The 23742-nt window shown below is 39.9% G+C and overlaps 1 protein-coding gene across 4 annotated transcripts in view; it reads left to right on the forward strand.

Moving 5' to 3' along the window:
- Positions 1-23742, forward strand: part of QRICH1 (glutamine rich 1) — a 41350-nt gene that overhangs the window by 13901 nt on the left and 3707 nt on the right. For all 4 annotated transcript variants that reach the window (XM_020916163.2, XM_020916164.2, XM_020916161.2 and 1 more), the window contains 4 exons: positions 10685-11725; positions 16737-16914; positions 17501-17655; positions 18780-18894. In XM_020916163.2, the coding sequence (XP_020771822.1) occupies positions 10685-11725; positions 16737-16914; positions 17501-17655; positions 18780-18894 (1489 nt within the window). The remainder of the gene's footprint in view (positions 1-10684; positions 11726-16736; positions 16915-17500; positions 17656-18779; positions 18895-23742) is intronic.

A 23742-nucleotide genomic window follows, 5' to 3' on the forward strand; every position in this document is an offset into this window, starting at 1 on the left:
GCTGAACTTCTCAGTTCAAGTGTTAAAAGACTCTTTGCCACGTAATATTGTGTCTCAACCTAACCCTTTTGATAAGAATGTAAAATTATGCCTATATTAACATCATTTGAAATTTCAAAACAATTTATTGCCTTGAGGACAGAGGCAGTTTTCTAGATTACCTTAAAAAAAAGTGATAAAATTAGATTGCTTTTTAAAACCATCTGTCACCATCCCAGAGAGTTTGTTCTGCCCCCATAAATTTCTCATCTTTCCAATTTCTCATCTTTCTCATCTTTCTAGAAGCAGCCACATAATATTTGACAAAGTAATTATATCCCTGGAATAGTTCTAGTGAATTGATGGGAGACAAAGGAATGTGTCAAAGGTTAATTAGAGTAGCTGTCAGAAAAAAACTCACTGTATACATTTAGTCTCTGCTTCTACCACACTCAACATTTTTGGCCCCCAAATGTGTGTGTGTTTTCTTCCACAGTGACCAGTTCTCCACACCAGCTGGTTTGCGTATAATTCAGTTCAGTTCTGACACTCTTTGCTTGGATTCGGTGTCAGATCCCCACAAGTTCAGGGGTTAGTTTCACACAAGCACCCCTGCCCACTTCAGAGTTGCCAGCCCCGGATTATCTCAGCTGTACTTCTGACTAACTGGCTATAAATTGTGGTTCTTACTATCCCTCCGTGGGTTTCATGATTTGCTGGAACAGCTCACAGAAGTCAGGGAAACACATTTACCAGTTTATTATATAATTAAGGAAATGATAAAGGATATGGATGAACAGCCAGATAAAGATACACATAGGGCGATGTCCTGAAGGGTTGTGAACACAGGTGCTTATTTCGTCATGGAGTTGGGGTGTACCACCCTCTCGGCACATGGATGTATTCACCAACCCAGGAGCTCCCTAAACCTCTTACTTTGGGGATTTTTATGGAGGCTACATCATGTAGGTAAGATCAATTAGTAACTCAATTTCTAGCCTCTCTTCCCTTTTCAGAGACTGGGGGGTGGGGCTGAAAGTATCAAGTTTCTAGTTATAGCTTGGTCTTTGAGGTGATGAGCCCTCATCCAGGAACCCACTAAGAGTCACCTCTTTAGAACATAATATGGTCCTAGCATTTATGTTATCACTTCAGAAGTTACAAAGGTCTTAGGAGCTCTGACGAGGAATCAGAGAAAAGACCAAAAGTTGTTATTTCTCATTATATCAAGTAACATATGTTTATTTAAGACAGAGAGGTACTATCTTAAGGCAAAAGGTAGAGCTCTGATGTAAATACCTTAACAGTTTCTACAATACTAGGAAAGGTTTAGGTTTCCTGTTCTGGATAGGTCTGCCTAAGCTAGGTGAAAATGGTTCATTTGGAACTTTACGTTCAAATGCCCTCTTGAGTTGGGTACTTCCTGAAGTGTCCACATGGAATTAAATCAATGTGCCAGAGAAAAGACCCTCTGGTGAATTCTAGGAGTCTAATTCTACTTAGCACCCACAGAATTGCTTGTTTCTTCCCTGCACTTCTCCAGGGCAGGAACTGAGGCTTCAGATAAGGCTGGTTCAGTCTGGTCCTACTCAATGAAGGATGCTTTGAGGAAGGGGATTTCTCAGCACTTGACTCTCTTGTTAAAAGTGAAGATCTCAAGGTTCATAGATCAAAGTGCAGCTCTTCCTCATTTGTCATCCCAACTTCTGTCCCTCTTCCTCTTTTGCTGTTGCACATTCCTTCTGTGCTGGTATAGTCAGTCCGTAACCCCTCACCACTGTGTAGAGTTGCTGAGAGTGAGGAAGAAGGTAATTACGAGCCAGGCTTGGCTCTTAGACAAACATGAGTTTGATCCTTCTCTGATGATTTAGATACGTGGTCACAGGCAGGTGATTTGAGTCTCTTTGAGTCTATTTCTTTATCTACATCATGGAAATAAAATAATTTATGTTGTAGTTATCTTAAGGATTACATAAAATGCTACGTCTTAAGTACACTGCCTGGCACATAGTAAGCCTACAATAAATAAATCATAGCTACTGTTGTTTTTTCTTCCTCCTCTCCTCCTCATTAGTTCCATTCCTACCTAGGGCCCTAGTTGCTTTTCAGACATTTGAGAAGTATCCAGACAAATATTTATAACAAGTATTCCTGCTGTGTTGGCCATTTGCCTTTTTTTTTTTTTTTGCCTTTTTTTTAAAAGACGTAAAATATTACAGGTGCAGTTCAGATCTTTAGTACTGCTCTGCACATCCTCCTCTCCTAAGGTGAATACTGTTTTAGTTTCCAACTTGTTATATTTTCTGTATCCATCTAAGTTTTGACTTTTAGTTACAAGTATCAGGCAATAGTTCCCCACCTCCCTCCTGCTAGTTTACTCAGAAGAATTGGCTAAAGGGTAGTAGTTAGCCCAGGGAATTTATAGGAGGGTCAGAGAATGGGTTTTGGAGGCTGCACGGCCAGGAAAGGACTCAGGTCACATTGCTGGCTGGCTTTGCCAAAGACGTGCAGCCACACCCTTGGGCACAGGTCCTTGTCCTCCCATGGTCTCTCATTGGGATTTATGCCATCCTGTTCCATTTCTGCCACAGTCCTCTGCTCTCACCAGAAAATGGAGGTTGTGGTTCCTGCTGCCTCATGTTGCTCCTTTCTGAGTCCAAATTTCATGCAGTGTCTAAATTGGGAAGTCTTGGTCACAGGCCTGCACTCTAGCTGCAGGAGAAGTTGGAAGAGTGATTCCAGCTTCTGCCTGGGGGAGACAGAAGTCAGAATGTGTATTCTGCAGCCAAAAATAGGACTAAAATCAGCTCCTCTGTCACTGGCACTTCATGAGCTGATCGAAATCCTGATCATCACTTCAGATTGGTGGACCGTTTATTGCTGCCTTTTTTCCTTTCCATTAATGGTTTATCACAGGACATTGAATATAATTCCCTGTGCCATCCTGTAGGACCTTGTTTATCCATCCTATATATAATAGTTTACATCTTGCTAATTCCAGACTCCCTCTTCCACCCCTCCTCCCCCTTGGCAACCACAAGTCTGTTCTTTATATCTGTGAGTCTGTTTCTGTTTTGAAGATAAGCTCATTTGTGTCGTATTTTTAGGTTCCATATAGAAGTGATATATATGATATTTGTCTTTCTCTAACTTACTTCACTTAATATGGTAATCTCCAGGTCCATCCATGTTACTGCAAATGGCATTATTTCATTCTTTGTAATGACTAATACTGGTGTGTGTGTATGTATTTATATATATATATAAATATATATATCGCACCTTTGTCCATTTATCTGTCAGTGGACATGTTCAGCCTTTTACCCATGTTTAAATCTCTTCCCTCACCATATCTACATTCATTTGTATAAGAGTTTGGTAAATATTTGATACTTGGATAAAGATTTTTACCACTTTCAGAAGAGCATTTTTTTGAACAGTGAAGTTCTGCCAAGGATTTGCAGACTAGCTGTTAAAAGGCACAGGTGTATTTGGATCCCAGGTGCTGTGATTCCTCACAGGTGTGGGATCTTCTGGCTCACTGAGCACTGTCTTCTCCTGAGCCCCCCTCAGTGAGACTCGGAGGACGAAACTGAATGTACGTCACATTTGTTACTCTAAAGCTTTTCGTGTGTGTGTGTGTGTGTGTGTTTATGTGTGTACATGTACACGAAACTGAATGTACGTCACATTTACTCTAAAGCTTTTCGTGTGTGTGTGTGTGTGTGTACACGAAACTGAATGTACGTCACATTTGTTACTCTAAAGCTTTTCGTGCGTGTGTGTGTGTGTGTGTGTGTGTGTGTGTGTGTGTTAGTTGCTCAGTTGTGTCTGACTCTTTTGCAACCCCATGGACTGTAGCCTGCCAGGCTCGTCTGTCCATGGAATTCTCTAGGCAAGAATACTGAGGTGGATTGCCATTTCCTTCTCCAAAATTTTTAGTAGCCTCTTTTATACAAGAAGGGAAAGATGTATATCAACTATATATCAAGAAAAAATTTTTAAATGGAAAAAGAGGGAAGAAGGAGGTGAAATTGACCTTTTAAAATCACGTTTAAAAAAATAAAATCACATTTTATTTAATATGTTATTTCAGCATTACTCAAGTTGCATATTGTTGATGAATTATTTAACCATTTTTTGGCACAAATCTTTGAAATCGCTTTGTGTTTTGAACTTGTGAGCACTTTTTAATTTGGACTAACCACATTTTAAGTGATTGCTAAAAATGTGTAACAAATGCAGCTTTAGGGAAATATGAGAGAAGAATTGTTTATTCTTCTTCTTGTGGAAATAAAGTAATTTTTAAAATTGTTTATGAGATGGAATTCTGAAATTGACCCAGCACACTCAGATGGTTTATTCTTATATATGTAAAATACTGGCTTTATACTCAAAGTAGCCAAAAACAGAACAGAACAAAAAATATTCAAAAATGGTGTTGGATAATGTACTGTTTTTAGCGTCAGTGATTGGAAGAAAAGTTTCCTAAGTGGGGTAATACATGTATTACATCATGGTTTCTCACTGCTTTTTAGTTGGAGTACTTAGTCCTCATGTTGTGTTGAGCTCTGTATTACTTAGATTCTGAATGACACTGAGGAAAAGGAAATAGATGATTCATCTGCAAATAGGTTAAGAACCTAAACAAGTGAGGTCCAATAAAACTTTTACACTATTGGTTATCAAACTTCAGGGTACGTTAGAATCACCTGGAGGGTTTCTTAAAACAGAAATGGCCATCCTTCTCCCACTTCTAATTCAGCTGGTCTGGGGTCACTGCTGAGAATTTATATCCCCCCGCCCCCCAGTTTTATTGAGATATAGTTGACATACAGCAATGTATAAGTTTAAGGTGTACAGCTCAATTACTTCATTTATATATATCGTGAAATGGTAACCACAATAAGTTTAGTTAACATCTATCATCTCATATACAGAATAAGAAAGAAACATTTTTTCCTTTGCAGTGAGAATTTAGGATTTACTCTCTCAACTTTCATGTTCACTATCCAGCAGTGTTAACTATAGTTATGTAGTATGTTATATCCCTAGTACAGAACTTCTCTGGTGGTGGACTGTGTACTTCCAATTCAGGGTGCCTGGGTTCCATCCCTGGTCAGGGAGCTAATCCCGCATGCCGCAACTAAGACTTGATATAGCCAAATAGATAAATAAATCCCTAGTACTTAGTTATCTAGGAAGTTTGTACCTTTTGACCACCTTCATCCAATTCCTCTTGTCTTTACCCCTGCCTCAGTAGCCATAAATCTGATCTGTTTTTCTGAGTTTGGTTGGGGTTTGTTTTTTTGTTTTTTTTTTTTTAGGTTTTTATATATAAATGAGATCATGTGGTATTTGTCTTTCTCTCTCTGATTTATTTCACTTAGCATAATGCCCTCACCATTCATCCATGTTGTCACAGATGACAGCATTTCCCCCATTTTTATGGCTGAATAATACTCATTGTATTGATGGCACTTAAGATTGTTTTCATGTCTTGGCCATTGTAAATAATGCTGCTGTGAATTTGGGAATGCAGATAGCTCTCCAGCAGTTTTTTCATTTCTAGAAAATGTGCATCTCTAACAAATTACAGGTTGGTGCTGATACTGCTAATCTGAAGACCACATTCAAACATACCTGAAAAACTTAATATACCCAATCAAAAAAAGAATCTAGGAAAGAAGTCATGAGATGTTGATGTCTGGCAGAAACCAACAAAATTCTATAAAGCAATTATCCTTCACTTAAAAAGTAAATTAATTTTTTAAAGTCATGAGAATAAAAGAAACAGAACCAGCTTAGAATTGAAATCTAAATCTTTGTCTGTACAGAAAACCTAGAATGCAGTCTGTCTAGGTTGAAATAGGAAGTCAGAATGCTCAAGAAAGTAATTAGTGTTGTATATACTATGCATCAAAAGCCCAGATGGATGATAAAGTGTATCTCTTCTGACCAACAGTGGGGAAGAAGAGCAATTGAAAAAGTCTGGGAAAGGTGGTGGGGGTTGCTGAATGAGAAGTACAGATTCCAGTGTGAAGGGAACTGAAATATAGTGTGATTTATGAGGGATTGATAGAAGGTAAGAAGCAGTGCTTTTTAAAACAATAAAACCAAATTCACCTCCAGAAATGTCCTCCCCCATCAATACATCACTTTCCTAGTACATGCATATCTTTGGGATTGTCTTTTTTCTTTTTTGTGTTTCTTTAGAATCACTTCAAATCTAGGCTTAAGTTTCAAACTGCTTTTTTTTTTCTCTTTAATTTTTTGTTAAGGTATCAGTCTGTCAGTTTGTTTTCTGAGACAGTTTACCTACCTTGAAAATTAAACAGTTAATAAAGACACGATCAACCTCTGAATGTCTGAGATTTTTGTCTTTTTTTTTTCTCTTAAGAGGAGTCTTGTCAGCTTCTTAGTGAAGAAATACTCAAAGTTCAGCTATTCCTTCAGTTCAGTTTTAATTTCATTTCCTCATAAGTTCAAATAAAGTTTAAATAACTTTTTACTTCACTGAGTTTACAGATTTTCACTGTGACTTTGTTCAATTCAGTTCAGTCGCTCAGTTGTGCCTGACTCTTTGCGACCCCACGGACTGCAGCACTCCAGGCTTCCCTGTCCATCGCCAACTCCCGGAGTTTACTCAAACTCATGTCCATTGAGTCGGTGATGCCATCCAGCCATCTCATCCTCTGTCATCCCCTTCTCCTCCCACCTTCAATCTTTCCCAGCATCAGGGTCTTTTCAAAATGAGTCATCTCTTCACATCAGGTGGCCAAAATATTGGAGTTTCAGCTTCAGCATCAGTCCTTCCAATGAATATTCAGGACTGATTTCCTTTAGGATGGACTGGTTGGATCTCCTTGCAGTCCAAGGGACTCTCAAGAGTCTTCTCCAACACCACAATTCAAAAGCATCAATTCTTCGGCACTCAGCTTTCTTTTTTTTTTTTTTTTTTTCCTTCCATTTATTTTTATTTGTTGGAGGCTAATTACTTTACAACATTGCAGTGGTTTTTGTCATACATTGAAATGAATTAGCCATGGATTTACATGTATTCCCCATCCCAGTCCCCCCTCCCTCAGCTTTCTTTATAATTCTACTCTCACATCCATACATGACCACTGGAAAAACCATAGCTTTGACTAGACGGACCTTTGTTGGCAAAATAATGTCTCTGCTTTTTAACATTCTGTCTAGGTTGGTCATAACTTTACTTCCAAGGAGCAAGCGTCTTTTAATTTCATAGCTGCAGTCACCGTCTGCAGTGATTTTGTAGTGACTCTGTAGTAATTACCTAATCAGATAAAAAGTTATGTTTTTATATAAATAAAGATATGAAAGGCATTACAAGTAATATTTACTTTTTTTATTGACATGATTCTTAATGGGTAAAGGTTATAAACATATAATTGATACCCTATACAATATGTTGATAATGATAAAGAAATGTCAGAAAGTGCTTTAACTTTTACTCTTAATTTTAAATTCTAACTACTTAGGATATAAAGTAGCATCAGATTATTTTTACCTGTTTGTTCTGATTTGAGTAAATGCCTCATTTGGGTAAATGTCTTCAGTTCCGATTCCTTAGTATTTTGCTAACTTGTTTCTGTTGGAAGATTGAATATTGATAAATGCTTTCTAAGAAAAGTCATTGTAAAGAGATAGAGTAAAATCATTAAGAATATGAACTACAATTCAATGATAATAACCAGATTTTTGAACTTTTGTTTCTAAGCCAGTAATAATGTAGTTAAAAAACATACTGTGTATTTACCTCTACAACAGTAATTCTTAAATGGTAGTTCAGGGACTGGTAGTTCCCAGCACTCTGAAATTTTAATCGCTCTTATAGTGTTAAGAGTGATTCCTTACAGTTAAAGCTGTTATTATTGTAATATGAAGATGTTTATTTGCCTTTTTCACTCTCATTCTCTCATGAGTGTACAGTGGGGTTTTGCAGAGACCATGTGTGACGTGTGCAGAACAGATTGCAAAAGCAAGTACAGAGAATCCAGCTGTCTTCAGTTAAGTCAGCCATTAAAGAGATTTGCAAAGATGTAAAATTTTATGCAACTCTTATTATAAATGTTTTGGCAAATAAAGTTACTCTTCATAAGAATTTATTTTTTATATTTATGTTGGTTTATATTTATGTTGGTTTATATGGTGATTTTTAGTGAATTAATATTTTTCTAAGTTTCCTAGTTTTAATTTCTAATGTAGTAAATATTGCTATCTATACAAAAGCTCTTCGGAGTCCCCAGTCATTTTTTAAAAGGGTCCTGAGAACAGAAAAAAAAAGCAGCTCTTCTTTAGTAATTGGCTTCATACTTTCCTTTATATCCTTGGTGTAAAGCACTGATTCTCAAACTTGAGCATGCATCAGATTGCTGATCCCATTCCCTAGAGTTTCTGTTTCAATTGTTCCACCTAAAAGTTTGTATTTCTGACAAGTTGCATGGGTCATGATGATGTTTGCCTGGAAACTACATTTTGAGACTCACTGGTGTAAAGAAATACTGCTTATGAGGAAGAAAACCAACTTTTTGAACACCTGCTATATGTCAATAAACATTCCATGCTCATGACCCCTCTGTAAGGAAGTGAGCAGGTAGGCCCTTTTTATTGTGCCTCAGGAAACAGAAGCTTCAAGGACTCGTAGCCAGGAAAGTACAGCAGCATTTCAAGTCAGCTCTCAAGATCTATGCTCTTTATATAACTCCTCCTTGCCTATAATTTTTTTTTAAATTAGTCATGGCTTTCTTGATATATAATTCTCATATTGATTCACTCATTTCCATGTAAAGTGTACGACTTCATAGTTTTTAGTCTATTCACAGAGTTGTACAACCATTATCACATCAAGTTTAGAACAATCCCATCACCCCGGAAAGAAAGCTTGTAGCTTTAGCCATTACTTCATATTTCCCCCAATCCCTATCTCTTGGACAGGCACTAATCTACTTTATTTCTGTAGATTTGCTTGTTTTCGACATTCATATAAATGCAGTTATACAATATGTAGTCTTTTGTGATTAACTTCATTTGGCATAATGTTTTCAGGGTTCATCTGTGTTGTAGCTTTTTATCAAAATTTTATTTTTTTCTTACTAGACAACAGTCTATTGTATGGAAGTACTACATTTTATTTATCTATCAGTTGATGGGTATTTGGGTTGATTCCACTTTTCACTTACTATAAATAATACTGTTATTAACATTTATGTCCAATTTTTTGTGAGTATAGTTTTTATTTCTCTTGAGTATGTACGTAGGAATGCAACTGCTGGGTCATATGGTTTGTTTTTCATATCTCTGTCATATGCTATGTTTAACTTTTTTATGATCTGCCAGACTTTTTTTTCCAAAGCAGCTATATCAATTTTACATTCCCACCAGCAGTGCATGAAAATTCCAATTTTTTTTTTTTGTATATGTGCCTACAGTATCTTTTATCCTTTAAAAAATTGTGTGTGGTGTTTTTTTTGTTTGTTTGTTTTTAAATTTTAATTTTTGACCATGTCACACAGCATCTGGGATCCTAGTTCCTAGACCAGGAATGGAACCCATGCTTGCTTCATTGAATGTCTTGACCACTGAACTGCCAGGGAAACCTGTTATCTGTTTTTTTGTTATAGTCGTCCTAGTGGGTTTAAATGGTATCTTCTTTGGCTTTGCATTTCCCTGACAGTTAATGATGTTGAGCAACTTTTCATGTGCTTGCCAGCCATTTGCTTTTCTTCTTGGGAGAATTGTCTGTTCAGATCCTCTCCCATTTTCTGTGTATGATGTGAGAAAGAGGTCCAACTTCATTCTTTTTATGTGGACAGCCAGTGTCCAGCACCATCTTTGGTTATCTTTTGTGATGTATACAATCACTGATCTACCTTCTTATTTTCTACCTTCCTAATTCCTACATGCATTCAGAATAATTTAGATAAATGTCTGATGGAAAAATACTCTCTGTTTTAAAATTGCATACTGTGCGTAGCATCCTTTCATGCTATTCTGTATGCTGAAGTATAGCAGTAAGACATGAGCTTCATTATCATCAGAAATGTGTGATCTGGGATATAGTCACCTTAGTTAGATTAAGTTATCAGGAATTGAGTGGCTTCTCCTGTAAAATAAAGGTATCGTAAATAAGCACTCTAAAGAATCATTCATCTGTGCCTGCCTTTTAGCAGCAAAATTGGAGATGTCTCCTAAAGGGATTTCAAGCATTTTGTCTCTACTGTGTTTTGTCTGTGGTGGGAGTAGTTTTGATCCTGAGTTGGGAATTGAAAGCCTGTGGAATGTATTTGTCTTTCTGACCCTTTAGAACAATGTCCCCACGCTTTCAATCACTAACCACATGGATAAACTATTTTTTGAATACATACCTAAGTATATATTTATACATTGTATACTTGTACTACTATATGAGTATGCAAAAACAAAAGGGGTGACTTTTAAAAAGAAGGTAAGAAATGAGCAAAAGTTTTGATATTTCTCATGTGATAGTCTTGCATGCGCTCAGGTGGCTGAGTGTTGCTCTGAACGCGGCATGTTCAGAGATTACGGCTTCCTCAGAAGGCTGGGCTATGGCAGCCCCTCCTCCTCACAGTACACAGGGCTCCTGCATGAGATCTCTGCCCTTCGGGACTGGGTTCTCCGTGTTGTCTGGTTCACTCACTGCCGCATCTTGTTGCTACAGGTACAGGTACAGGTACAGCAGTCTCCGCAGCAGGTCTCGGCTCAGCAGCTCTCCCCGCAACTCACCGTTCACCAGCCTGCTGAGCAGCCCATCCACGTCCAGGTGCAGATCCAAGGCCAAGCAGCACAGCCGGCGGCCCCCTCCATCCAGACCCCATCTCTACAGAGCCCCAGCCCTTCGCAGCTGCAGGCGGCCCAGATCCAGGTGCAGCACATGCAGGCGGCCCAGCAGATCCAGGCTCCAGAGATCCCAGAGGAGCACATCCCGCACCAGCAGATCCAGGCTCAGCTGGTGGCTGGCCAGTCTCTTGCTGGGGGTCAGCAGATCCAAATCCAGACTGTGGGTGCCCTTTCCCCACCACCGTCTCAGCAGGGCTCACCTCGGGAAGGGGAGCGGCGGGTTGGCACAGCCAGTGTCCTCCAGCCAGTGAAGAAGCGCAAAGTGGACATGCCCATCACTGTGTCCTACGCCATCTCAGGGCAGCCGGTGGCCACCGTACTGGCCATTCCACAGGGCCAGCAGCAGAGTTACGTGTCTTTGAGGCCCGACTTACTGACGGTAGACAGTGCCCACCTGTACAGTGCCACTGGGACCATTACTAGCCCTACAGGAGAAACTTGGACCATACCTGTTTACTCTGCCCAGCCCCGGGGGGACCCTCAGCAGCAGAGCATTACCCACATTGCCATTCCCCAGGAAGCCTACAATGCAGTTCACGTCAGTGGCTCACCCACAGCCCTGGCAGCTGTGAAGCTGGAGGATGACAAGGAGAAGATGGTGGGCACCACGTCTGTAGTGAAAAACTCCCATGAAGAGGTAGTGCAGACCCTTGCAAACTCTCTCTTTCCAGCACAGTTCATGAATGGCAACATCCACATTCCAGTGGCTGTGCAGGCCGTGGCAGGCACATATCAGAATACAGCTCAGACTGTCCATATATGGGACCCCCAGCAGCAGCCACAGCAACAGACCCCCCAGGAACAGACGCCGCCGCCGCCTCAGCAGCAGCAGCAGCAGCAGCAGCTCCAGGTTACTTGTTCAGTAAGTGAGACTTAACCTGTAGGGCAGCCTGCCTCTCTGGGGCCCAGTGCCACACCAAATGTGCCTGGCAACCTCTGGCTTGTTTACTAGAGTGATGTTGGTCTTGCAATAGTAATACAGTATTTAGTATTTTAATTAGGATTGGGGAGAGGTAACAGGGGCTAGGCTATGGAGTAGGCAGGCATTCTAGCCTGGTGTCTGGAGGTGAATGACCAGAAACTGCTTTTGAGGGGTAAATGTTCGGAGTGCTTTTTTGTGATCTCTTTTTAGGAAAAGTAAAGTTCTAGGTTGAGACTAATGGGTCACCCCAAGTGTTACTTTTGTCTCAGAAGCTGCTTTCTGCATTGCAAATGAACAGATCTAATGGAACCTCTGTAGTTGAGCACACAGGCTGTAAACTCATTACAGTGGAGAAGCTGTTAAATTGTTCCTTCTTTAGTTGTCATCTAAAGATGGACTACACTGGACATAGTACAGGTGAATTAGGAGATCTAAAAGACTTCCTGGTGGGCCTGTTAAAGTGATCATCTTTGGGAATTCCCTGGTAGTCCAGTAGTTAGGACTCTCTGCGTCCACTGCAGATGGCATGGGTTCAGTCCCTTGTCAGAGAACTGAAATCCTTTAGCCTTGTAGCATGGCTGAAAAAAAGAAAAAAGTGATCATCTTTGGGACTCTTAAATAAGTGATCTTTACAAGTGGGACTTTTCAGTGATATTTTTATGTTCCTTAAAAGTAGTAAGATAAGTCATTGTTAATGAGTTTTCTGTCATGGCACCTGTGTTGAGCTAAGTTTTTTAACTTTTGAAATGATTTTAGATTTATAGAAAAGTTGCTAAAAGAACTGTCAAAATTTTAATTTTAAAATTGCTTGGCTCTTTTTGCTAATTGTTAGTCTTCTTGAGGCTGTCATAGATCCACCTTTTAAGACTATTAGTAAAGTTTCTCATCCCTTGTCTAGCAGACATTTAGACTGGATGTAGAGCCTCTGGTCTCATGAGACTGCTGAAGGTAATGTGCCTCAGCATATGTGCTCTGGGAATGCATGTGAGGGAACTGGCAAAAACAAAGAACTGTTAGACCAGGGACCACACTCAGAAACTCAAGCCGTAAATGATTGGATAAGCCAAAGCTAACTGAGTGGTTTCATAGAGGCAGCAGTGTATTAATCTTAGGTGACTTTATTAAGGATCTGTTAAAATCCAAGTATCAGGCCTAAGAGTCGAATAGGACAGTCATTGCTTTAGGTGGCTGATAATCTAGTGGAAGTACGCATGCATGATTTCTGTTTCTTTATAAACTGTTTATAGAGCAACATAACCAAGTGAGTGTGTACTAACACAAAAGTCAGGCTGGGAATTTAGAAATCATTCGGGGTTAAAACAGAAGCATCTTTATGGAAAAACTGGCATTTGATCTCTTGTTTATAGGTTAGATTGACAGAATGGAGCAGCATGAATATAGAGCTAGGGGTGGACACAAGGGGTATGTCTAGGTTAACATGAGAGTAGGAAAAACTGGGAGAGGAGTTAGGGGAGGGGGCAAAGGGACTGTCTTCCCAAAGTGAAGAGTTGGTATGGTCTGTGGTGGGAAAATTTTCCAGAATCCTGCCTGAGTGATGGTACTCAGAAGAATCAGATAGTGGTGTGTGGAATAGATGCACGTGTAGGAGAGACCATCCAGAGACTTGTCATGGTACACTGTGCTGAACTTCTGCTCACAGGGATGGAGCACGTCAGGCCTCTCCTCTGCACTCCTGATGATCCAGTTTGCGGTTCAGGGCTCTTGTTGTTCAATAGGCTCTGCTAGTAATTTGCACATCTGGGCCCTTCAACTGGAAAATCTTTTTCTAGATTCCATTTTAGTAAGCCTGTGTTCTTCGTGTTCTTCAGAGGCTGTATCTCCTTTAGCAAAGGAGATACATATGTCCCTTTATAGGGACATATGTCAAGGATTGTTGCCAGAAAAAGAAATATTGGGAAGAATGCCCATCATGCAGGAAAGATTAGCTTGCCCATTTACACCACAGATATCCCTCTGCTCCCCTTATTGGGCTCTGTTCTAGGTTCTGGGGAACAGAGAAAATAAGACAGCCTCTGCCTTTGGAGCCCTCATAGCCCATGGCAAGATAATTATGCTGTGATGTGAGTTGACCCTAGGGAGAGCAGATGTGTTCCTTTACCTGGCATACCCTTTTTGAAAGTTTTTTTTATAATTTGTCTTTAAAACCGGATTTGTGGCAAAACCTCCCTCCCTTGACCTCACACCCACCTCCGTCTGTTCCCCTGTTTCTCCACTTTGCTTTATTCCCGGAGTTTTCACAAGCATCATCTGCATAGGCTGTCTCTCCTTGCTAACCAGTTTTCTCTTCCAGCTCATTACCAGGTCTGCTCTTGTCAAATTGACCTACCTCCCCATGGCCAGATCCAGTAGGCATGTCTGTTTTTATCTCTCTTGCAGCAACACACAGCAGAGCAGACCAAGCCTGCCTTCTTGAAACTCTCCTCTGGACTTCCATGTTATTTCCTCCTACCCTACTGGTTATTTGTCCTTCTCAGGAGACTTTGCTGAAGTCTCCATCTCCTCTGTCTGAACCATACACGTTGATGTTTCTCAGAGCTCAGTACTAATGCTCTTTTCTCCCCCAGGGGATTTCTGTCCAGTGCCATGATTTTCAGAATCCTGTAGATGACTGCTGCAGAAGGTGATAATCACTGACATCTTCTGCCAGGCACTGTCCATAGTATTACATGTAATAACTCATTTAATTCTCACACCAACCTTAAGAGGTGTGTACTGCTATCTCCATTTTACAAATGAAGAAACCGAGGTACAGAGATAAAAGTCACCTTTTAGCAAGTGGCAGAGTTGACATTCAGTCTTGGATAGGTGGGTTCTGGAGCCCATGTCTTAACCTGTGTGCAGTCCATGTACTGCAGTGACGCACAGCTCTTTTATCTCTAAACTGTACCTTTCCCCTTAGAACCCTTACTATACGTTCAGCAGCCCACTTATTATTTACCTGTGTTTGTTAAAGATGTCTCAGCTCTTCATTAGCATCTCCTCTACCACTATTGAAAACTATTCATCTTAGAAAATGATACCATCATCTACCTAGTTATGTAAGCCAGAGACCCAGAGTCCTTGAGTCTGCATTCCCTTCCTCCTCACAGTCAGTTTATCAACAAGCCACATTGGTTCTGACACCAAACTTCTTAGAATCTTTTAAATCACTTCACTGCCGCCATCCTGGTCTTGGCCACCAGCAGCTACTTCAACTACTCCATCTTCTATAGATCAAGAATAATATTCTTGAAATGGAGGATTATATCACTTCCCAACTCTTTAAGGGCTCCATTTTAAATAGGAAAAACTCTACACCAGGGGTGCACTTGCATCAGTAGTTTTCAACCTGGATGAAACTTCTATTTCCCCTACCCACTGATAGACATTTAAATGTGTGTGGAAGAATTTTGGTTGTTAGGGTGGTTGGGAGTGTTAAATTTAGTGAGTGGAGCGCACTGAAGGGAATCTGGCTGATAAGACAGTAGAGAAGCACTGCTTCCACCTACTAATCCTGTCAGACTCCTGGATTTCTTCCTTGGGTGGATGGTGTTGCCGTTGAACCACAGGGAGGAGAGTCTGAGGAGGATACTTCTGGATTGGCAGTGATGAATGCCCTCCCTAGGTAGCAGTCTCAGGTGGCTTTGAGATGTTCAGTCGTACACCGTTCCCATTGAGTATATTAAGGCGTGGTCTAGCTTAGGGGCAGTAGTTAGCAATCATTTCCACAAACGTGGAGATCCTAACAGGGAAAGTGTTGGAGACTCACCAAGAATGGTGGTTGAACTGAGAAGTGTGTTGGGAGGGGAGCTCCAGGATCGATAGACATTTAAGAGTCTGGCACTGGTATTTGTTTATCTCCTTGTTTAGTAATATATCTTGTATCAAAACTAGTAGGATAGTTTTTATTTTTATTGATTGATAAGCAAATGTATGTGTCATGTATTAATTGTTTAGCCTTCAAGTTGAATGATTTGGCATTTTTCAGCCCTTTAGGTAGGCCCTGGCATAGAATATTGTTCAAGGGAATTTGTTTTACAATGTAGACAGGTTTGTGAGACCCAAGAACCTGTGCTTTGTATCTGTGTTGCTGTCTGTCCTGCCTGATGGGGACTGTGATTGAGGGTTATGGACATTCTCTGCCCTTTTGTCTGCACAGTTCGGCTTTCAGACCATTGAGAATGGGACTGCTCTTGCTTTGGAGGCGGGAAGCTCCTGTCTTCAGAAAATGTCCTTATGAGCCAAAGCAGTATTATTGAGAAGGAACATGATAATTCTAAACCATGACTGGACATTAGAATAACCCAGAGAGCTTTTAAAACCGATGGCAGGCCACCACCTTAGACCAAGTAAATCAGGATCCCTAGGGACAAAGGCCCAGGCATGGATATTTTTTAAAAGCAGCCCAGATGATTTTAAGGTGCAACTAAGTTTAACAGTCTGGACACTTGGTACTGAAAGTGTAGTCTGCAGACCAGCTCCCTTCCTTGGGGGCTTCTTAGAAATGCAGAATCTCAGGTCCCACCTGAGATCTTTCTAATCAGAATCCACGTTTTAATAAAATCCCCATGGTGTTGATGAGCAGTGCTGTGGGCTACTGGCTTTGTGCCAGTAGCTCTGGGCGGTGACTAAACATTAGAATTCTCTTTTTACACGGGAAGATTTTAAAAAGACTGATACCAAAAAAAAAAAATAAAAAGACTGATACCTTTTTAAAAAAAGATTCTGGGGTGGAGCTCAGGTATTGGTGTTTTAAAATAAGAGATTCAAAAGTACAGTCAAGATTAAGAAGCTTTGCACTAGCCTTTGCTGTCTCTGAAATAAAGAACAAGACTCCAAAGTTTAGGATAGCAAGCAAGAGAGCAGCTTTTTAGTTAGAAGAGTTATAGCATTTTTCTGGCAGTTTTGTCAAAGGACTTGTTGACGTGTTTTGATGATTTCTCTCTCATAGGCTCAAACTGTCCAGGTTGCTGAAGTTGAACCACAGTCACAGCCACAGCCTTCCCCAGAACTTCTGCTTCCAAATTCTCTGAAGCCAGAAGAAGGGCTTGAAGTATGGAAAAACTGGGCGCAGACCAAGAATGCCGAGCTTGAGAAGGATGCTCAGAACAGACTGGCACCCATTGGGAGTAAGTGTTCGGGAGGGCAGGGGGGTTGGACTCTATGTGAAATGCAGTGGCACTGAAGCAGCAGGAGGATAGATGGCAGGAAAGTGTATCCCTTGGCTCTGGGCACTTGAGCGTGCCATCTGAAATAGTGTGCTGAATCCCAGACAAGAGGCAGGCTGGACCTTCTATAAACAAGCAGGATTTGTGGGGTGTGCCCAAGATCAGGCATTTTTGTACATATGGATTTCTGGGGCAGAGACTTCTGGGAGGAGATAGAAAGTAGTGAGTGTTCTAAGGACCCCTCTTACTTAGCATCATCCTCATATACTTCCTCATATTACGGAGAGTGGGTTTTGTGTTTTTGCTTTCATTCATTGGCCCTTATAATTGGGGGATATGTGAGATGGGAAGGGAACCCTTTTAGTAGTAGGGCAAAGAGGATTATTGTATTTGTAGGCTAGTTTTGATCACAATAGAAGTGATTGTTTTCACCCCAGCGCCTTGATGGGTGGTGTCTGCTCTGTAATCTCCTTCCAGGGATATGAGAAACCAGTAAAGAAATGGCTGTTGCCAGGACCCTTACTGACCTTTGGGACTTGTATTGTAGGGCGTCAGTTGCTACGATTCCAGGAAGATCTCATCTCTTCTGCTGTGGCTGAATTGAATTATGGGCTCTGTCTGATGACTCGGGAAGCTCGAAATGGAGAAGGTGAACCCTATGACCCAGATGTGCTGTACTATATTTTCCTGTGTATTCAAAAGGTAGGAAACAGAGCTTCATAGGAACCTGTTTGCCTTGTGTTCCCATTGGGTATTTGCTGCGTAGTCAAGTTAGTAATATGACAAAAGTGGTAACAATGAAGGTACTGTCTTCCAACTATATAGTGAGGTTTTCAATGTACATTTTTTAAAAATTGGAAATGTTTTTAAATGTACACTTTTTTTAAATTGGAAAAGATCTACATGTTCACTTTAGAAAATAAGATAATAAAATAATCCCTCTATCTGGAGAAATGTTTATTAACATATCTGATATATTAAATTAGAGACTTTTTAAAAAAAATCATGAAACATTTATGTAACACTTTTTGTTAAAGTAAACATCTAGTTTGCAGAAAAGCAATTTTTCCAGAACAGAGTCTGGTGCTGACATATAGTTCATTTTCTCATTGTTTGCTGCATTAATGCAAAATAATTATTTGAAAGAGTCTAGCTAGAATATACAACTTTAGTTAGGTTTTCAGGATATCTAAGATGAAGATGAACAGGGAAGTTCATTTTAGGACCAGCAGTTTCAGAGACCAGAGGGGGATTTCCGAGTGTTTGAATGCTACTGTAGAGAAGCCCACGGTGTGATGGAAGAACACCTGCTGATTGGGACTCACCCAGTTGCTTAGGCCTGAGAAAAACCCATCTCCCATTTTGTTACTCTTTCTTAGCAGTCACTTGGAGCACTGGCTGAATTACTGTATATGCTTTGTCTCATTCCATGCTCTCTTACTCATGCAAGGTAGGCATAGTCATCTCCATTTACAAACAAGGAAACTGAGCCCCCAAAGTTAGAAGACTCACATGAGTTACGTAACTTACACCATAGGTAGTAAGAGACTGACCCTGGAGCCTGCATCGTGTGTTTTTGCTACTGTAAGACAGTGCGTTGCTTGGGTGAAGTAGCATTCACAAAATCTGCTCCATTGACCAGCTTTCAAGAGTGTTGTGAGAGTTGGTTCCCATACTGAAGTATTCTGTAGAAGTGCTGCACACTGGACAGTTTTGACTCAGTGAATGGGTAGGGAGAGGTGAGGGTACTGCTCGAAAATTGTTTGCTTCCCTCAATATCTTGTCAAGAGTCTACCAACAGCTTTTATTGATTATTTTCCTTTTAGTATCTTTTTGAGAACGGACGGGTCGATGACATTTTCTCCGATCTTTATTATGTTCGATTCACGGAGTGGCTGCATGAAGTTTTGAAGGACGTTCAGCCCCGAGTCACTCCACTTGGTAAGAATCTTCCTAGTCCTTGGATGTCTTTTGAACCTGGGTTTAAAAAGATGAGCTGCTTGTGTGGCTTGCTGTGATAATAGCATGTGGGTGAGGAGGCTCTAAATCACAGGCCCCAGCGTTGGTCTCTGTGCTGCTTGGCCCAGTGTGGAGGGGCATGGCTCACCAGGGAACCTGGCTGGTGCGGTGTGGCAAGGACATGGGCGCATGCAGACTGTGGTGTGGTTACTCTGTTTTTTTCTATTTAAATTTATTGATTAAAATTAGGATCCTTGCAAAAGTTACAAATTATGAACTATTTCATCTGTAGATTAATTATATATAGGGCTTTTCTCTGCATATATGAAACATAATTTTTGCTTTACCCATGAATAACCTAGGCAGCATATTGTGTTGGAAAGAACATGAGTTTCACAGAAGAATGTTTGAGCTGTTTATTATAATTTTTTAAAATAATCTATTCTTTAAGAGCAGTTTTAGGTTTACAGGAAAACTGAGTGGTATATACAAGGAATCCCATGTATTCCATCATACTGTGTCTCCCCTGTTACTAGTATCTTGTATTAGTGTAGTATATTTGTTAACATTGAGGAGCCAACATTTGATACCTTATTGTTAACTAAAGTCTGTAGTTTACATTAGAGTTCACACCCTTCTGTTGCATATTCTGTGGATTTTGACAGTGTTTAATGACATGTACCTACAATTCAGTATCACATACAAGTTTTGCTGCCCTCAAATCCCCAAGGTTCTACTTAATTCCCTTTATGCCCCTGAATCTCTGGCAACCTCTGATCTGTTTTACTGTCTCTTTTGCCTTGTTCAGAATGTTATATAGTTGGAATACTTTAGTATTAATTTCTTTCACTTACCAGTATACATTTAATGTTCCTGCATGTCTTTTCATGGCTTGATAGCTCATTTCTTTTTATTGCTTTTTTATTCTTTTTATTGCTTCTTATAGTATTCCATTTTATGAATGTGCCACAGTTTATCTATTCACCAATTAAAGGACATTTTGGTTGCTTCCATGTTTCGGCAGTTATAGATAAAGCAGCTGTAAACATTGCCTGCAGGTCTTTGGTGAAAGAATAGACAGATTCATGGAACAGAATATAGAGTCTGGAAATAAAGCCACATGAGTATAACCAATTTATCTTTGACTAAGGGGCAAAGGCAGTTAATGGAGAAAGGATAGTCCTTTTTTCTTTTTCTCTGTTTTTTGGCTTTATTCTGCAGCTCATGGGATCTTAGTTCCCTGACCAGGGATTCAACCCGGGCCATGTAGTGAAAGTGTCGAGTCCTAACCACTGAACTCCAGGAAATTCCCAGGATGGTCTTTTCAACTAACACTAGTAGAACAGCTGGACAGCCACATTAAAAAAGAATCATAGACCCAAATGTAAAACTATAAAATTGCTAGAAGGTAAAATAGGAGAAAATCTAGGTGACGTTAGGTCTGGTGGTAACTTTCTAGGTACGGCATAAAAAGAATAACGTATGAAAGGGAAAAAATTGGTAAGTCGGACTTTATTAAAAATTAAAAAGCAAAAACTTATGCTGTCTGAAAGGCATTATTAAGAGAATGAAAGACAAGCCACAAACTGGGAGGAAATCTTGACAAAACACATACCAGATAAAGGGCTGATATCCAAAATTTATAAAGAACTTTTAACAGTCAACAATAACAAAACAAAGAAAGAACCCAGTTAAAAAATAGGTAAAGGATCTGAACACATGATTCACCAAAGAAGGTGGCAGATAAGTATATGAAAAGATACTTACCATGTATCATCAGTCAGTTGCAAATTAAAACAACAGTGATGGGCGTTCCCTGGTTAGATTTCAGTGCTTTCACTGCTGTGGCCTGGGTTCAGTCTCTGGTCAGGGGACTGAGATTCAGCAAGCCACATGTGTGACTTGCATAAATATTGATACATACGTGCATACATACATGGATACAGTGATATATCATTATATACCTGTTAGAATGGCTGAATTCCCAAATATTACACTACCTTAGGATCCACCAGTCATGCTTCTTCTTATTTACCCAGATGACATAAAAATTATGTCCACACAAATATATGAGTTTTAATCCTGGCTCTACCACTTAATAAAATATATACTGATTGTTTAAGTTTTTAAAAATGAGATATAATTGACTTAGTAGTTTCAAGTATACAACAGTGACTTGATATAGTTTGTGTATACCGTGAAATGATTTAGTCTAGTTATCATCTGTCATCATAATCACTGGTAAACTGTTAAAAAAAAAAGTATCATTTAAACAAATACCTTTTAAGTGCCTACTATGTGCCAGGCAGTTCCAGGTGTAGATAATACAATTCAGTAGTGAAAAAATGAAGCTTGCAGTCTAATATGGGGAGACTGTATAAATAAGTTAATTTATGATAATTAAGTACTTCGAAGGACAAAGCACACAGAATGGAAAGTGTTAAGGGCTTTAGGAAAGAAGCCTCTCTAAGGAGATATCATTAGACACCTGAGTAAGTGAATTTCTGTACATGATTTGCGGATTTTCAGACCAAGTGTGACTGTATAAAATTCACTTTATAAAATGTTTTGTTAAGGAATTTTCAAGCACATATAAAAATAAGCAGAATAGAATAATGGCATTCCCACATACCCATGACAAATCTTGTTCCATTTATACATTATCTGTTTCTCCCTCCCATGTTATTTTGAAGTAAATCCCAGACACTTTATCCATAAATGTTTTAGCATAATTCATGTACCACAATGCCGTTATTTTACTTTTTTAGAAAAAAGAATAGTCCACAATGTCATCAAAATCTGCCCTTTTCCACATTTCCAATTGTCTCATAAATGTCACTTTTTCTTGAGTCAAGGCGCAAATAAGGTCCACACATTGAAATTGCATAGATATCTTTTAATGTTTAGTTTTACTCTTAATTAACTTTTAATTAAATTCAAAAATAAACTTATTTTTCTTGTAGTTTTTTTTTTTTTCTTGTAGTTTATTTATGGAAGAAATTAGGCTTTTAAATTATTGCAGTCTAATTTTTGCTATTAATATCTCCATGCTGTAATTTAACATATTCTTCTGTCCCCTGTATTTACAGTTTATTGGTAGCTGCATATAAAGACTTGATAAATCAGGTTTTGGTTTTTCTGTGTGTTTTCTTCTTGGCAGGGTTACATCATAGGTGGGTGCCCATGATGTCTGGATCCATTAGTTCATTAGGAGTTGCAAGCATTGGTATTCTAATGTTATTATTTCTTCCTTATTAGCTGAAATACAAAGTGAAAATTTCCCTCATCAACTCTTTGAATTCCTAGCAGTAGAGATTACATAGAAGAAGCAGGATGAGGGCTTGTTTCTTCTCCTTTGTTTAGCAGTTTTGACAGTAATGAGTTGGTTTACCAGCTTCCTTCAGCTGGCATTTCTTTTGTATGTTTAAAGAATCATTGTGAGCAAGTTAATTTAAACATATTTAATGATTCAATTCATTGCACTTGGTATCTTAAATAGTGTACAAATTGTTCTGTCTGGCCATTTGGAGCCTGTTTAAATTGGCTCTTAAGTCTGTGTGGCATGGCCCTACTTCCTTGATTTCTGGTTCACCAGAAATATTCAAGCCTTATCTTGGCCATTTTCTGTCTCCCAGTGTGGAATCAATCAGTTCTCCGTGGAGGCTGGTTCCTTTCAGTGTTAAATGGTATTTCATTACCACCATCTGGGTGGTAGGGGTGCTCATTGCTTCTTGGGTTGGTCATGGTTTCTAGGCAGAACTAAAAAAAATAAATATAAAATAGAACATTTTGATACTTTGCAGTTCAGATTTAGAACTATGAGGCTTTTATATGTTGTTTCTATCTGTATCTCCTGTTGCCCACGCTAGGAGTTCTGATTTTCAGATCCTGACGTTCCCTTTAAGCTGCTCTGTTAAGAAGTGATTAAAGGTAGGGAAGTGACAAGGTAGCAGAAAGAACCCAGAGAAAATAGAGCAATCCTAAATGTATGCCTGGAACATTCCTAGGGCTAGCCTTTCCCTAGAAGAGCATCTACTGTCACTCATCCTGCTTAAGATTTGTCTGAGAGTAAGGAAGATCCCCTGGAGAAGGAAATGGCAGTCCTCTCCAGTATTCTTGCCTGGGAGATCCCATGGACAGAGGAACCTGGCGGGCTACAGTCCTTGGGGTCGCAGAGTCGGACACGACTAAACAGCAGCAGCAAAAGGAAGTTTATCTTACTGCCATTGGGCCGCAGAATAGAAGAGTGGAGGCAGACAGGCCCTAAAGAGATGGAAGAGTGCTAATGGAATCGGGGTCAGCTTGGTCACGGCCAGAGGAAAGGAATGTATTGGGCACAGCCTGTTTTCCCCTGCTTCTAGAAAGTGCCACCCTTGTTGCCTGCCTGGAGAGTCCTGAAACTCCTGTAGAAGAATGCTGGTGTTTGCTGCTGTTTCACCATGTCCTCAGTGCCTGATACACATAAACTTGGACACTGACTGTTTTATGAACACATCAAGGGGGCTTGGTGATCAACCTGTGTCATTTTTGGTATAGACCTGCGTGTCCAGAGCTCTTGATCAAACCACTGCCTTTGTCCCTGTCCAGCTTTCAGTTAGCTCATGAAAGTAAAACCTGCCCTGGGGGGGAGACCTGTAAGGGATCTGAATATCATTCTGCCCTATTTCCAGAGGGGATGAGAATGGATGTCATAGAGGTTTAACAAAGACAAACAGAGGCGTGTATACCAGTTCTTTGGGCCCTAGTCTGTACACCTTGGAAGCTATGATGAAAGCTTTCTACGCTCTTTTCAGAGAAGTTTGCATATATGCAGAGGCTGATTTATACTTT

Source organism: Odocoileus virginianus, chromosome 26 (assembly GCF_023699985.2).
Source record: "Odocoileus virginianus isolate 20LAN1187 ecotype Illinois chromosome 26, Ovbor_1.2, whole genome shotgun sequence".
NCBI classification, from domain to species: domain Eukaryota; kingdom Metazoa; phylum Chordata; class Mammalia; order Artiodactyla; family Cervidae; genus Odocoileus; species Odocoileus virginianus.